Here is a 17309-nt window from a genome sequence, read left to right on the forward strand (position 1 = left end):
GCTTGCAAGGTCATCGCAACAATCGAGACGTTGCCGCCATGTGCGCGTTACCATGCCGTTTTCATGCTGGGCCGACGTCATTATTGTTCAGTTCTGCATGTGATCACGTGTACATGACGACATGTGCAGTCTGAAAGAATTATTATTTTGGTGGCAGTACATAATCTAATTCTTGAAAGCAAACCTGCAGCGCAGCTAGCTGTCGATGGAGGCTGGCTTGTAGAATGATAATGTTGGCTCACGAATAGTGCTAGCGACATGCTGCCACTCAAGCTAGCTTCACAATGGTGCCCCTTGCTCCAGCGGCAATCCCTGGGACAACTGTACAGATCTGGCATTTGTAGAAGTCAGTTAGGAAGCAGGTACATTCACTCAAGCAATCCAACATACAGGTGAGAGGAGTATGAAAGTATGAATCTAGGGCATGGCTTGTTTATACTAGCTCCAGTACCATGGCTAGTGGGAAATCGATTAGGAGGTTTGCTTCATTTGAATCATTTCTTTATAATTATGGGTATCCAGGCTGGCCGTGCACCATGACCTAAACCATAACTTGCACACAGTAAATACTTCCAGAAGTTCTAGTGCATACTGTATGGCTTGGTCCACATGTCACCTACCCACACTGGGACAGCGGCTGGGGTGTCTCCCGGCCTCTCTCCCCAGTGCATGGGATATACGAACTACATGCGATGAACTTTCTGATGGACGTCACCATTCTAGTTCTGTTGCGCCATGCACACCGCAGTTGTCACTGCCGGCAACTGGCACTCACAGGTGACACATTTTCAGATTTTACAGTCTGTTGCCCAGCGATGTGTATGGAATCCATGTGAACCACACAATGCATGTACACACATCCGATGTTGCCACAACCATACTGATGCCAACTCCTCTTGGCTCATAACACATTAGTGGTGGGTACTGTGTACGGCTTGTGAGCCTCGCAAGCTACAGCTGTGGCAAATGAAATCCGGACTGATGTGCATGGCTCTTAGATGATACATCGGTTCTAGAGTAGATTGATAGATGCTATTCCGGTTCTGGAATAGATCCAAAGATGCTATGTCGGTTCTGGAATAGACCTGTAGATGCTATGCCGGCTCTAGAATAGACCCATAGACACTATGCCGGCTCTGGAATAGACCCATAGATACTATGCCGTTCTGGAATAGATCCGGTTGAATAGATCCGTAGACGCTATGTCGGTTCTTGAATAGATCCTTACATACTACTAGTATGTCAACTCTGGATGGATCCGTACATGCTATGTATGTGTGGAATAGATTCATAGATACCATGTCAGTTCTGGAATGGATCTGGTACCTGCACTGCTTCTCTATTCAACTTACCACCCCTATCCTACAGCAATTGTATGTTTATAAGTAGAAATGAGGACCAAGGAGCTACAAGTTACTCTATAATGTCCACTAACACCACCAGTTACTTTACAATCAGCTCATGCGATAACATTGCACGACACTGACCGACGGTACTGACGTCCTACACCTAACTGGTAATCAGCTCTAGCACATCTTGGATGCGCACTCCAACAGCCTTCCAGCTTGGAAGGTTCTAAGTCAGAAATAACATAGGACGGGGAAGGTGAGCGCAACCAAGGCAAGCACGAGCTGAAAGTCTCAGCTGTGAAGGACATTGCGGATGTACATGTATGTCGAGGACGATACTGGCAAGACCAGTACCGTTGGTCTGTAACGTGCAATGTTATCGCATGAGCTGATTGTAAAGTAACTGGTGGTGTTAGTGGACATTATCGCGTAACGTGTAGTTCCTTGGTCCTCATTTCTTCTTATAAATTAATCCTTGGCTCTCCACCCGAGTCTAATTGTACTTGTGTTACCATTGTACGTGTGTGGTGTTGCAGAATACGCATCTTCTCGCGCACTCCTACCGAAGATGGTCAGACTGTGACGACGCAGGTCACTGGTGAGGCTCCGTTGCCAGGTTCAGCACCCACACCACCGCCACCACCAGGTGGAGTAGCACCGGCCGCCACAGATGGCTCCAAGTTCAGGGAGCATGGACTGGGGTACGATGACTACCGTTCGCCGAGAAATCGCAACACAAAGTTTCATGAAAAGCAGCAGCGTGTTGTGGAGGAGGTTGACGAGGAGGTGCGTGACCGGGTGAGAGACAATTACGCCATTGCCAGGGCAGAGAGGCTAGCAGGTCGTGAAGCTCAGCTTGCTGCTGCTGAAGAAATGGGAGAATTGGAAGAAGAGGCAGAAGATGGCTTTGAAATGTTTGAAGAGGCCATATCAAGCAAAGATGCCTTGCTCCAAGGTATGGTATGCTGATCGACTTCTAATCATCCCCCCCCCCCCCTCCACCTTATAAAAAAGTACTATTCAAGGCATGATCTAGCCGTCAGCTCGTTGGATATCCAGGTTGGGTTTGCCACTTTCATTTCGACTTTGCCTTATGTCCATGCATTGTCTTTTGCTGTACCGATGAGCCCGCAATGTACCAAACATTTTCCTTTCTGGCAGCGTCTGCTGATTGAGAGGCAGCACAGTGTTGTTTCAACACGATCATCATCTCTCAGTCTTCCATCCTCACACCATTCGTTGCAGCGCTTGCCTTTGCGTATGATATACATATATACATGTGCGTGGACTGTGCATTCATTCATTTAATCAGACTTTATTGGAAGGCTTCTCCAAAAGTAAGTGCATATTTTATCAGGGGAGTTTCCTGGAAGGGTGAATGGGATGAAAGGGAAGTGAAAAGGGGTCAAGGGAAAAGACTTAGCAGAAACACTGCTCAAGAAAAACTACAGGTAAAACTCACCGGGGAGAAACAGAATACATGACAACAAGTAGGAGGGATACGGTTGACTAGAATATTTAGAAGTGTTGCCCAACCACCTGAACCTTTTTTTTCTCCGTGGCACGTGCGCATGTTCGTGTGTGTGTGTGTGTGTGTGTGTGTGTGTGCGCGCGCACGCGTGCGTACATGTGTGTGTTTGCATGACCTGTCGTTGTTTTCTGCTCGCTTTCTTGATCTCAGATCGTCAAGCACCAGTGCAGAGGCCCGTTGGATCTACAAGAGACATATATCACTCTGCAGATGCGCTATCCAACCTGCGCAAGGAGTTTCCCTTGACGCCTGCGGAGGTAGCTCTGGGGAAGCCTGGCGCACCAATAGAATCGCGCGAGAAGCCCGAGAAGCTCCTGACAATGCCCAAATTTGGCGGAAAGTCCTTTCCCAACCTGGACTTGACCCGCTTGCCATGGAATCCAGATGAAGTGGCAACGTGGGTGGTGAAATATGGTACCAACGTTGAACAGCCGCTTTCCAATCAGATGACTTTGCAGACCTCTCTCAAAGTACTCGCGCATCGGTCTCCTTACAATGACCGGTTTGTGAAAGCACCCAGTATCTACCACTTGATGACTTTGCTCATGAAGCTGGAGAAGGATAGACCCTTGGAATCAAACTATATCAGCTTCTTGAATGCACTGTTCACCAATACTAGATATGGACAGCATGTAAGTGTGACATGTAGTGATGCTAAATCGCTTCTCTTCTCCCTCTGTCTCTGTCTCCCCCTCCCCCTCTCTCTCTCTCTATCTATCTATCTATGCATACGTTCTGAACAGGCAAGCTGTTGCACTGAGTGACATGTTCTACATGAGTTGCTTGGTGAATGGTGATCTATCCAGTGTGCTGATAGCTATCTTAGCCTATTGGCTGTCGCTTGCCATATAAAAGTTTGAATGCATGGCCACGTGAATTTTTGATTTAGTGGGTTCACACTTGGGCTTAGCCTAGGGCAGGTCTATTTGCGCCACATAGGACTGGTGGATGGGAGAGGATCTATGTGTGCGTGTGTGCGTGCGTGTGACCTATTGCCAACATGAGTTGTGGTCAGTTGCTTGGCTGATGTAGGATGTGGCTCTTTGTTGACAAATCATGTATTTGCGTCTTTGCTTATCCCTGGTGTACAGCGATTCGTAGTGGACATGTTGTTCGAGGAGCCAAAGCTAACTCGCAAGCACTCGCCCACCGAGCGCCAGCAAACCCTTCAGGCCATGTTTGCACGTATCGTCCAAGTCATCGGCGTGCACCGCGTCTACCGGCTTAGCGACACCGGTGCGGCGGTCTGCATGGGTGCTCTTCACTTGCTAGGTGGCCAGAGGCTGTGGACTCCCAAGGATATGGGCTTGCATGCCCAGCGTGTCAACAAAATGAACCTCGATAGGTAAGAGCCGGAGGAACATGACTGATGTATTTTTTTTGTGTTTGGATCAGGCTGAATATATCCATTGGAGATCGTCACCGCCCAGCACTTAAGAGCTGACCCATCATATATTTTTTCGTTCTCTTTGTACTGTAGAGTACATTGAAATCCGTTGGGAAGTCAAGCGGCCACGGGGCGCTGGCCTTGCAGCCGTGAGCACTGCTGATCCATGTTTACAGTGTGTACGTGAACTACAGTGCATGTACGCGCTAGTAGCAGTACGGGCGTCGGCCCCGGTCATCCCACCGGACTTCAATGTCCACGACAGGGCATGACATGTACTGTATACACGCGGTTGACGTGCATGTCCGACAGCCACACAGATTCAAGAGTAGATGAGGCATGAAAACACTACAAGTAGATATACTCTTGGAGCTGTGTGGTTGTCAGGTACGCACAGTCAATCGTGTATACATGTACTGTCGTGGACATTGAAATCCGACGGGATGACCGGGGTCGGCGCCCCTACTGCTTTTTCCCTGTATTCCACCTGATGGGAAAGCATTGAAAGTATACTTGTGGGGGAAAAAACCTCAAAAATGTTGCTTGAGAGGGGCCTGAAGTTGCTTTCCTACGTGTGTATGCATGCTGATCAGGAAAATGTTGTCATTTTCATCATTGCAGATTTACTCCATCGTGTTCTCTGTGCTGGTTTGTCTGGTTGCTTCCAGCTCGCTTGTGTTTGCAGACGCGCTGAGCCGTGTGCCAAGCTGGCAGCAGGGAAGCCGCCATAAGGCTCTTCTGCGAGCAACACTACGGCACATTGCCAGCCTGGTCGGCTTCCACCAGCAACCAAGACAGTCGGAGGTGTTTGAGAACCCCGTGCAAACCCGCTCCAAACCCACTGCAGCCAATTTCAAGAATGAGCACTTAGTTGCGTACTTGCAAGTCCTGGCTAAGTCCCTGTGAGTAGAATACATGACCAGAGTCGTGTCTGACTGCTGCTATGTGTTGAACCTGCTACTGTGTACAGTCTAGATACATGTTTATATGTGTCTATACGTACTGTGTTGTCTACTCGTGTCCTAGTGGGAGTCAAGCTACAGATACGCTCACTCCCTCTCTCCCACTCTCTCTCTCTCCCTCTCTGTCACTCTCTCTCTCTCTCTCTCTCTCTCTCGTACATGTGCATGCATGCACACGCTCACACACACACACACACACACACACACACACACACACACGCACATGCACGCACGCATGCACACAAACCAACACACCCAAAACACACACACTCACGTGCACACATGCCTTACTCTTGCTCTTTCCGTTTTCTGCCTGTAGGATGTACCCCCGTGATGGCTGGCCATATCTGATGCGCCATCTGCGTGGCTCTCTTTGGTCCCATTCGCAAGTGGAAGTCGGTATCCTGGCAACCTGCATCTCCTTCTTGTGCCTGCCAACAGACGACAAGTTCCTGAATGCATTTGCGCTTCGCATAGAGGACGACGTGGCGTTTTTCCCGCTCACTAGTCGCATTGAGGCAATCCACCTGATGCTTGATCGTGGCAAGCGCTGCAATGCAAGTGTAGCCAATCTGCTACAGGAGGTGCATCATGTGAATGGTAAGGCTGTGCACTTTAACACGTCAAATGTATTGACACAGGCACGCACGTGCTCGCGCGCACGCGTGCACACACACACACACGCACACACATGGATTGCATTGCTCCCATACTTCTCCAAGATGTCTTTTCATGCTTTTAAGTTTTCACCCATTATCACTAGCATTCCATATCAGAGAAGTAACCACAGCTGACTGAAATATTGCTCGATATGCGGAGCGCAGAGCATCACTCATTGTTCATGTGTGTAGCTTGCCAGATCAGGTAGTGTGGGCTAGGGTCCTGTTGCACTTTCCATGTACTCTGTTCTACAGTGCTGGAGGATATATTCAATGAGTGCTACTCACCTTTGGCGTGACAAAGGGATCATCGAGAGAGAGACAGAGAGACAGAGAGACAGAGAGACAGAGACAGAGACAGAGACAGAGACAGAGAGAGACAGAGAGAGACAGAGAGAGACAGAGAGAGAGAGAGAGAGAGAGAGAGAGAGAGAGAGAGAGAGAGAGAGAGAGAGAGAGAGAGAGAGAGAGAGAGAGAGAGACTAAGAGAGACTACATGATTGTATTGTAGTGTTATTCCAATTGTAAATTTCCGGTCTCCAATGTGATTTGTGGCGATGGTGTTGTTGCGCAGACCATTTCATTCGAACGCATCCCTACATGGCGGCCAAGCTGTACGATGTACTGATGCTCCTGTGGTACACCGACCGGCCACGCTTTGAAGACAACAAGCAGCTGCGTGTCGTGTTCATCCGCGAGCACCTCCTGGTGAGTTGACGTCAGCGTCATACTGTTGTGGACATTGAAATTCGCTGAGAACGTCAAGCGACCACGGGGCGCTGGCCTTGCACTTGCAGCCGTGAGCACTGCAGGTCCACTTTTGCAATGTGCATGTGAACTACAGCGTGTGTGTACACGCTAAGGCAATAAGGGCGCTGAACCCGGTCATTCCACCAGATTTCAACGAACCATACCTCAGTATCATACCTCTTTCAGTGTGGCAAACCAACAGCATAAGTTACACTCATACAGTTTCTCTTTCTAGCCTTGCCTTAAATGGGCAATTCACCCTAAAATGAAAGCTTGACACCTGGTAGTGAAAATGCACCGAAAGTCCCACGTTGATCTGAGCACCGTTTACCACGAGTTGTGAAGTTTAATTTTAAGATGAACTTCCCCTTTAGTATGCTGATATTGACAGTAAGGTGGGAAAGTCCCTTGCCACTGGCTTGTACAATGCACTCACATTAGACATGTCACATTGACTGTCAAATGAATAACTATATCCCTAATATAGAGCCATACGTTTCTGCCGTCGGAGATCCCATTTGCAGAGTTGGTCTTGGTAGCTTGCGTGTCGTGTTGGTGAAGCTGCATGCATGTAGATCACAAACAGGTGCCGCACTGCCTGAAGAGGGTGCTACATGACTCGCAGGTACAAGCTGTGGATGCCGGCTGCTGAGAATGCTTGCGGAAGCCCACAGCTCTAAGTAGCAACGCATCGTGTCTTCTTCATCTTGCTTGTACATGCAGTGTGTTACAGCTGCATACAGTGTCACCTGGGATAGAGGCTAACTGCATACAGTGTCACCTGGGATAGAGGCGAACTGCATACAGTAATAAACTACAACGGGGTCTTCATCAGCAGTATTTTTTTACCTGGGTATCCTCAATCTCCGGACAGCTAGCTTGTTTCGACCTTGTTAGGTCTCATCAGCGGAGGTCAGAGTGGCTGCCCAAACCGATCCCAATGAGGTCTAGTGGGCGAATCGGTTTTATTTCAATCCGAATGAGCAACAAAAACCATCAAAAAGAAGGCATAAAGCAACAGCAAATGAAGGTATGCGAGAAACACCCAATTTCCTAAAAGAAGAAGAAAAGAAAGAGAAAATATTATAGTGAATGAAGTCTCACACATTGAGGTCTAGTGAACATAATAATAACGCATTTTGCGTAGTAGAACACTAAACAATAAAGTAATTCAGTGTTACTCAGATGGTGAGCCAAGGAAAACATTAAATGGAAACAAGGAAAACGGTGGGGCACGAGTTATGCGTTAGAGTCCACCAACTAAACCAGATGTTTAACAGTCAGGTGTGCACAAGGTAGCACCAGACTGACAAGGAGTACTGAGACATTCCATGGCAAGGAAGTGAGCTTGAGCACTGCTCAATAGTGCTAACCATTGGCCTTCCAACTTGGGAAGGTTCATGGATATTCGTAATAATTCAGTGTTCTTTCCGCTTCTGTGAGTGAACAACGAAGCAGCATTGTTTGAATCAGCTCAAAGGTATCAAAGTCAGAGTGCTCTAACTGCGAGAAACACAGTAAGCTTTGCACGAGGGCAAATAACTAGTTACTTTGGCACGGACCAGAAAGAGTGTGCTCCACCAAGCTGAGGCGGAGGAGCGTAGTACTCGAGCAAAGAGTACACGATGGCGAGACGGCATTGTTGTTGTTGTTGTTGTTGTTGTTGTTGTTGTTGTTGTTGTTGTTGTTGTTGTTGTTGTTGTTGTTGTTCATTTTCTATTTTGCATGATTTTCCCTGTTGTTTGTGTTGGGCACAGCGATGCAAGGAGGTTTTACGCTCTAGCTACTATGCACCGCCCGATCTCTTGGCCGATGCCGACGTGGTGGCTTCGGACGACCAGGCACCGTTCGAGTCACTGCTCTTGCCGTTGCTAACGCCACTGCAGTGCACAGCGCCACCGGCGGACGTCAAGTCCATGCCGACGACGGTCAGCGAGCAGCAGGAGGCCGACATTCGCCTGGCGCAGAAGGACGCGGCGAGCGTCCTCTACCACTGCGTCGTGAACGGCGTGTACGTGAGCGCGGCGCTGCTCTGCGACGACGACGGCAATCTAGTGCCGTGGAGCACCGTGGAGCACGTACTGGCACCGCGGCCGGCATGGTGGCGCAACAAGTTCCGCCTGTCGCACGTCCAGGACGGCGAGATCATCAGCGAGTCCACGCTGCAGCTGGACGACGATGACTTCTTCGACGAAGACCTGCTGTCTCTGGACGGCAAGGACGCAGATGGTCGGGTCAAGTCTAGATCTTCTGGGCAGCTGGGAGATGGCCTGGGTAAGCGGAAGGTGCTTGCCAAAGTTGACTCTTCCCAGGACAATGAAATGTTAGCTAGTGAAGAGAGCAATGCACTTCTCGATGCGAAACGAAGGAAGAAGATGAAGAAACTTGGTCGGCAACGCCGCTACATCACACTGGACAAATATAAGCTGGTAAGGATGAATTCAATTCTCATCGGCTAAGTGTAGTGAAAGAAACGAGGAATTAAATCTCTGTTTTCTTCTTGTAGCAACATGACTGCAGGCCTGCAGTGACTGGTAACCTGTGCATAAAGACCCGTTCACCACCATGTGTGGGCGTGGATGGGTGTGCGCTGTGCATACTACTACTTGAAGTACTAGCTACTGGACAGCGGGGGGAGGGGGGGTTACCTGCTGATCCGTGCACGCTCACCTTTAATCTCCTTGCTTGCTGGCCTATGTTTGTACTTGTGGCGTGTCAACAGGAGAGTGCCGGCCTCACAGTACGTCCCATTGCCATCACTGTGTATGATGATGATATGGCGCTGCTGAAGCCGCACAGTGCCCGTATTTTCAATGGCTTTGTCGCCGCTCAAAGTAACATCCTTTACCAATCTGGCTGGGCATCCATTTCGGTAAGTAATAGCTTTTTCGGGTTTTCTCCAAAGCAAGTAAGGGATTCTAGTGCCTGGGTTGTGTGTGGTGTGTACTTCCAAGTATTTTTTCATGTGCGTTGCACCATGTTAGTTCTTTTTGGAAACTTTCGGTAAATCGCAGTATGAGAGGACTAAAACTTTGAGTCCATTGCCAGTCCGTATGGTTTTCTCATCCATTGCCAGTCTGTATAGTTTTCTCATGCACTTTCACTGTACCATAATTACTGGAGTGTAAAGTCCGTTCACAAAACTTATTTATTATTGATCTCTTTTTTCGAATCTGATTTAGGCCAAATAAGGCTCAGAAACAATTCTAATCAGGCCGCTGGATGAACGCCAGTCGCACTCTGGGGAGGGGGGGGGGGGGGAGAGATAATCCCAGCTCATGCACTCTTGCTTGTATGATTGCCTCGAAAATTTCATTATTTGTGGACTTCATGTTCAGTCCCTTGGCAACAGCTGAATTTAACATTTCAGGTACTTCAAAAATATGTCAGAACACAGAACATGCAGCTGTGTATGATGCTCCTTACTGGTAGAACTGGGGTCTTTGAAAGCATGATGCATGTGGTGTGAGTATGTGCCAGCAACCGCTTACTGTTTACTTTGCTGTCGCCATCTCCTTGTTTTCTTGTTCAGATGCTGGCGTCAGAGCTCTCGCCAGACCTCTCAACCAAGCAGCGACAGGCTGTCCTTTACCAGAGTATTAGCACACTGGTGAATGTGCCTCCGCGTGGTGACTTGTCGCATGCATCGGACGCGCTATCCGATGCGGGAGAGGAGTATGAGGACGATGAGGAGGAGCACTGACCCGAGCAACATGCTCATTTTCTTGAGAGAACAAAAGAAAGAACAGAAACGTTTGAAGAAGCTCTTGCCAGTTCGCTTGTATGACAGCAGCAGTTGACTACTACTTGAACTTGAAGCATGTGCGGGCATGCAATGGCAAGGGTTAGTTTCACCTGCTGTAGAACTGCATGTGCAATGGGACGATGTGGTGAAGCCCTAGATTCATGATAGGCAGTCAGCAGGGTGGCGCAGTGTCCAATGTCCAGTTCCTACATCCGCTGAAGTGGCGGTTTGCTTTGTGCAGCTGCAGACCCTGATCTTACGGAGTATGCAGTTGGTTGTGTACGGGTCGTACTCTTGGTACAACCTGGAACAGCACCAATATTGCAATGGTGACTGGGGCGGTACAACTTCTTAGGGGGCTGCATTTTGACTGCGTTTTCACTGCATTTTTCAGTTTATCAGTAGGGTTGAGATAAAATTTGAAGAAGAGTGCCATCTACCACCTTTTCCTTTCCCACATCCGTTCTACTCTACTCCTCCAAGTAGATAAAAATGAACGCAGCCTGAGTCTCATGATTAAAAACTAAAAATTAACTTTACAGGTCTACCTTCGCGCCTTGTATCCGCCTCAGAAATGATGGTTCCTCGTTACAAGACAATGTCCCCCCCCCCCCCCCCCCCAGACAACAATACCCGGTGACCCGTTATGAGATACTTGAAGTAATTTTTTCCATCGGACCCCCGGTAGCCCTTGGCACTGGCAGATCATATTGCCGGCAGAAAATTGGCATAACTTGGTACTTTTTCGTTTTCTGGTATGTTTCATGCATGTTTGGTGTGTGGATAAAGAAATAGAGCAGAGTTCGAGGAAGTTCCTGCCATAATGTTTGTATGGTTTCAAGTGCCAATTTCATTGCTTTTCGAGCAGAATCTGGCAATTAATTATTTTACAAAAGCCGTATCGGAGAAAGAAATTTCAACCAAGCTAAAATAATACTTCATAAACGCTTTTCCTCGATGGTCGTCAGTGAATTTGCGTTGAATAGTGATTGAGAGAACAAACCCATAATTATCGGTGCTACAGGATTAAATTAGAGGCCACATGCCACGTACTGCTCTTTTCTCTCCGAAACTCAACACTTGAAAGCCAGATATAAAAGAAAGAAAAAATCATGAGTCACACCACCGGGATTGGTAAGGATCGGGATCCAGATCTCAGATCCGTCGGATCCTTCAGAGTCAACTGAAAACTTTATTTTGGACCTTGACCGTTGCCATGTTGACGAAGTAATAAAATGGCGTTCACAAGTCACCCAGAAGGGTGACGGTCGCACTCATCGCGCGCGTCGTACAAAAAGTCAACAAGCTTTATCTCGTGTGTGCGTACCACAATGTGTACAGAAATTATTTTTACCCGCCATATACGCACAAAGGTCAAATTTGGATCCGGTCAATGTTGCAACCCTGCTCCCCGAGGTGGGTTGACCGGATCCGAATCCAAAGGATCCGGGTTTGACCAATCGAAAGGGTTCGAATCCAGTGGGTCCGGTGGATCGGGATCCCGATCCTGCCAATCGAACATGCCATAAGTACTTAGGGCATGTTCCTTCTGAATGCATACAATGTAAGTCAGGCTTGCGTACGTGAATGTATACAACTTCCAGCACCTTTAACTGTGACTGACATGCATTCAGAAGGAGAATGGCACATCTCTCACACTCTACACTTAGATTTTCACACACTAACTATTCTTTTACACTTTTCTCACATTATGCGATAATACAATCACCCTTGCACCTTCGTGTTGAAATTATAGTTTTTGAAACTATCAATTAGGACATTGTAGCACATAATAATTGGTTTGTTCTCTCAGTCACTATTCGATGTAAATTCACTGGTGACCATTGAGGAAAACGTTTATGTGTTGTTCTTCGCATATTCTATTTCAGACGGTGAGCCAAGGACAAAATTGTAACTGGAAACTGTGGGCAAAAGTTATGTCGGATCGAGTCCACCATGTACCAATAGTAAACCTGATTTTGAACAATCTGCCAGACGTGCACAATCTAGCACAAAACTCACAACTGAGGAGTACTGAAACATTCCTTCCCCTCATTACCTTAATTCCCGGGCCTCTTTGGAATTACATGTAGCACTAACGGAACCTTCCAAGTTGGAAGGCTGTTGGTTAGCGCTATCGAGCGGTGCTCAAGCTGGCTTTCACATCGTGGAATGTCTCAGTGACTCCTAGTCAGTCCGTGATGTACTTGTGCAGAGCCTGGAAATAGCCTCACTTTAGATGTATGCACATTCAAACGGTGGATGCTTCCCGCCATCCTTTTCCCCCTCTTTTTCCTTTTCTCGCCATTCTTTACCCCTCTTTTTCCTTTTCCCGCTCTTCTTTTCCCCCTCTTTTTCCCCTTTTTCTCCCCTTTTCCCCCTTTTCTGCGAGAACTGAGATTAGCCTCCTCCTTGCGCAAAATATGTATGTCAAAATGCTCTCATGGTCAAGCAGAGTTGCGCTATGGACCTTAGGCTGTGTTTACATGAGAAATTTCAACCCGGGTCGAGTTCATCCCGGGTTGAAAGTCTGTACGATAGACAAAAGAGGTGAGCGTTTACATGAAGACAGTTGACCCGGGTCAAATACTGATATGCCGCCAAAAGTCCACTTCTACAGTCCTGTATGGTCACGTGAATCCGTTCGCGCGAAATTTGCATCTGCAGTGCCGTTCAAACCTGGCGCGAGATACGCACAGAAGTACGTTTGTACGATTTTCTTGACCAGGGTTGATTTCAACCCTCCCCTTGGGGGGAGGGTTGAAATCAACCCGGGGCGAAATTTCAACCCGGGTCAAGCGCAATGCGTCATTTAAACGCGCCATTCATTTTATGCACATGGCGGGTTGAAATCTGACCCGGGGCGAACTCAACCCGGGTTGAAACGCCTCATGTAAACACCGCCATAGACACAGATTTCACGGATACAGAACTGACCGGTACAGCCTGCTCATGCAAACTGAACTGACCAGTACAGGGTACAGACTGTACACAGTGAACTTCGAATTACACTTTGCTAACTTCGAATTATCAGCACAAATCCCACACATTTTCTATGTAAGTGGAATCCGTGGCACTTCTAATTAACCGGACATGTCCAGTTCGAGGTTCGAATTATCAGAATTTGTTTATGTGGGAATCGTATTGACAGAAATCGGTCCTGGAAAAACTTCTAATTTTAAAAGCGGTATGTTCGAATTAAGCCATATTCGAATTATCAGAATTCCACCTGTAGTAGGGGACCAAGAATCATGAGAATTGATCCTTGAGGAACGCCTGACAATACTGGCTCTGCAGTAGGCATAGCCCGATTTTGCTAGCAATTCTGCTAGCAAAATATCGAAGAATTTTGAAAGGGAATTTGCTGGCAAAACGGAGCAAAATATCGGTGTGTTCGCTGGAAATTGGGAGATTTTACACTTATACAGTCGTCCCTCTTTAATCCGGCACTTGTTTATCCAGCACCCTTGCAAACCAGCACACTTTCTGGCAAAACGGATTTTTTCAGTTCTTTTTCTACGTTTAATCCGGCACTTGAATTCCGCCTCCGGCAGCGATTTTCTGCAACAAATCACTCAAACTGTACAGAATTTGATTTTCTAATCCAGCAGTTGTACATCGCATACCGTGCCGGTGCCACTATCCTATGCCAGTGCATAGGATATTCCTAAGTGTATGTTATAGACATGGCATGTTACAGATATGCATTCCACAAACTTGTGACAAAGTACTTGGATTGACACAGAAATCTCTACATTTTGACATACGACACAAACATGTACGTTACTAGGTGAGCCGGGTTGAAGGGCAGGATTTGATAATCCAGCACCCTTGTTTATCCGGCAGAAAATGCCGTTGCAAAAGGTGCCGGATTAGATAGGGACGACTGTACGGTGACTCATGTTCGCACAGTTTTCCCAACACGCGACTCACTTTTTCTCATTTATTCCAACACGTGAGTGACGTGACCCACTTTCGGTCAGTTGTCCCACACGTGACACAAATTTCGGAGCAAAAAGGGGGCAAAATATCGAGTGGCCCGGCAAAATGAAAGCAAAATATCGAAGCTTCGCTGGCAAAATCGGGCGTTGCCTACTCTGCAGCCGAGGATGTGCCAAGCACAGTCAATACCCTTATAACAATATTACCCTTATTATTATTATTAAAAAGCTTCCTCTGAGACAAAAATGCGATAATACTCATAAAAAGGACACACTTCAGGCTCATTACAAACATCTTGAAAGTTTTTGTCTTCACAAGTATACTTTCAAGCCTTCTCATCAGGTGAAATACAGGCAAGGGAAAAGGAACAGGAACAGTGGATTAAATACAGTAAGAAGGTGGTAAAACAGCGCAAAAAGAAAGAAAGAAAGAAGATAGCTAAAGTAAACAGCGAAAATTGCAATAATGACACAAAGGTGCAAATGCGAGAAAACTCAATAAGCGCGACATGTAGTGCGACAACAAGAGACAACCACTGGACATACATGTAACTAACGAGGTTTTGACGACCTACCTAACAGCCTAAGTGTGAATTTGATTTGTTTCTGCTTGCAAAGATGTTTGTAATGAGCCTGAAGTGTGTCCTTTTTATGAGTATTAAAAAGCTTCCGTGGAGATAAAAATGTAATCAACGCAATAAATAGAGTAAGCTGCGCACTCAGTACAAACACCATAAGCAAAACTTGTTTTCATGTAAATAAAGAAGCTTGTTCCTAAACGTTTTCGTCGCCATCGTTGATTATTATTATTATTATTATCATATTTTTGATAGGGCAATCCCCACAGGCCTAAGGCCTTCTTACAGGGTACCCTAGAAATGAAACTGAGTACTGAATTACGGAATAGGTGCAGTGAAGAGATGATAAGCGGACTGCAGCGGGGAGTGCATTCCAACGGTCGGAACCGATGAAAGAAACTGAAAAGAGACCGAAACGAGTTTAAGCTTTTGGTAGAGTGACAGACGAAGATACCTGAGAGCGAGAGCAGGAATTGGTACGAGTAGAAGTAGAACGAAGGCAAAAGCAATCAGTAAGGAGAGTAGTAGTTAAAGGGGAAGTTAAGGCAAAAATCAAAATTTCACCAGTTGTAGTCTTCGGGGTGCTGAGTCGAATGGTCTTGGTCCGAGAAAGCTGAGACGCTCCCTTCCTACTTGAATCCCAATCGAACTCGCGCACTTCCGCCGAAACTGGGTGACTGCGCCCTACGAGATGGGGATTTGTATGCAAAATGTCACTAAAAGCGCCATTTCGTTCTTATAAAAGAACGGATGACCGCGATTGGCCCATATGTTGTAGTCTTTTGGACGCTGAGTCGACTGGTTTTGGTCCGAAAAGGCTGCGATGCAGCGTTCGCCCCTAATTCCCAATCGAACATGGTTGAACAAGTGGTCACGTGCTCCTGCGTACACCAGTCACCTGGTCACCATGGTCACCGTGCCTGCAGGGTACAACTTACAGCCTGTTTTGACCTTTTTTGGGTGCAGTCCTGTCACTCGAGTTGAACCTTGGTGTGAAAGTTGTCGCCTGCTGGCGTGGTGACCAGGTGATTTGGGCACCCAGGAGCACGTGACCGCTTCTTCAACCATGTTCGATTGGGAATAAAGGAGGAACGCTGCATTGCAGCCTTTTCGGACCAAAACCAGTCGACTCAGCGTCCAAAAGACTACAACATATGGGCCAATCGCGATCATCCGTGCTTTTATAAGAACGAAATGGCGCTTTTAGTGACATTTTGCATACAAATCCCCATCTCGTAGGGCGCAGTCACCCAGTTTCGGTGGAAGTGCGCGAGTTCGATTGGGATTCAAGTAGGAAGGGAGCGTCTCAACTTTCTCGGACCAAGACCATTCGACTCAGCACCCCGAACACTACAACTGGTGAAATTTTGATTTTTGCCTTAACTTCCCCTTTAACTGATTCAGGACACGAAACACTTAGATAGAGTTTGAACTGATAGCGCACAGACAAAGGGAGAATGTGATGGCGTGCATTAAAGGGGAAGTATACCCTAAAATCAAATTTTCACCAGTTGTAGTCTTCGGGGTGCTGAGTCGAATGGTCTTGGTCCGAGGAAGCTGAGACGCTCCCTTCCTACTTGAATCCCAATCGAACTCGCGCACTTCCACCGAAACTGGGTGACTGCGCCCTACTAGATGGGGATTTGTATGCAAAATGTCACTAAAAGCGCCATTTCGTTCTTATAAAAGCACGGATGACCGCGATTGGCCCATATGTTGTAGTCTTTTGGACGCTGAGTCGACTGGTTTTGGTCCGAAAAGGCTGCGATGCAGCGTTCCTCCTTTATTCCCAATCGAACATGGTTGAAGAAGCGGTCACGTGCTCCTGCGTACACCAGTCAGCTGGTCACCGTGCCTGCAGGGTACAACTTACTAGCCTGTTTGACCTTTTTTGGGTGCAGTCCTGTCACTCGAGTTGAACTCGAGTTGAACCTTGGTGTGAAAGTTGTCGCCTGCTGGCGCGGTGACCAGGTGATTTGGGCACCCAGGAGCACGTGACCGCTTGTTCAACCATGTTCGATTGGGAATAAAGGAGGAACGCTGCATCGCAGCCTTTTCGGACCAAAACCAGTCGACTCAGCGTCCAAAAGACTACAACATATGGGCCAATCGCGGTCATCCGTGCTTTTATAAGAACGAAATGGCGCTTTTAGTGACATTTTGCATACAAATCCCCATCTATTAGGGCGCAGTCACCCAGTTTCGGTGGAAGTGCGCGAGTTCGATTGGGATTCAAGTAGGAAGGGAGCGTCGCAGCTTCCTCGGACCAAGACCATTCGACTCAGCACCCAGAAGACTACAACTGGTGAAAATTTGATTTTAGGGTATACTTCCCCTTTAAGGTGGCTCCTACCCCTCGGGTCCAATTTTTTTTGTTTGAAATGTGGCTACAAACGATTATTATTAT

At 47.3% G+C, this 17309-nt stretch overlaps 1 protein-coding gene across 1 annotated transcript; it reads left to right on the forward strand.

Moving 5' to 3' along the window:
* The first annotated feature begins 151 nt into the window (after positions 1 to 151).
* Positions 152 to 10917, forward strand: LOC135805323 (uncharacterized). Its single transcript, XM_065319344.1, has 10 exons — positions 152 to 392; positions 1886 to 2304; positions 3031 to 3512; positions 3972 to 4225; positions 4936 to 5169; positions 5549 to 5829; positions 6463 to 6596; positions 8396 to 9067; positions 9361 to 9510; positions 10171 to 10917. The coding sequence occupies exons 1-10, from the start codon at positions 259 to 261 to the stop codon at positions 10339 to 10341; spliced, it is 2931 nt and encodes a 976-aa protein (XP_065175416.1). The 5' UTR covers positions 152 to 258; the 3' UTR covers positions 10342 to 10917.
* The last annotated feature ends 6392 nt before the right edge of the window (positions 10918 to 17309 follow it).

The sequence above is a fragment of the Sycon ciliatum genome, chromosome 1 (assembly GCF_964019385.1).
Source record: "Sycon ciliatum chromosome 1, ocSycCili1.1, whole genome shotgun sequence".
In the NCBI taxonomy this organism is placed as follows: domain Eukaryota; kingdom Metazoa; phylum Porifera; class Calcarea; order Leucosolenida; family Sycettidae; genus Sycon; species Sycon ciliatum.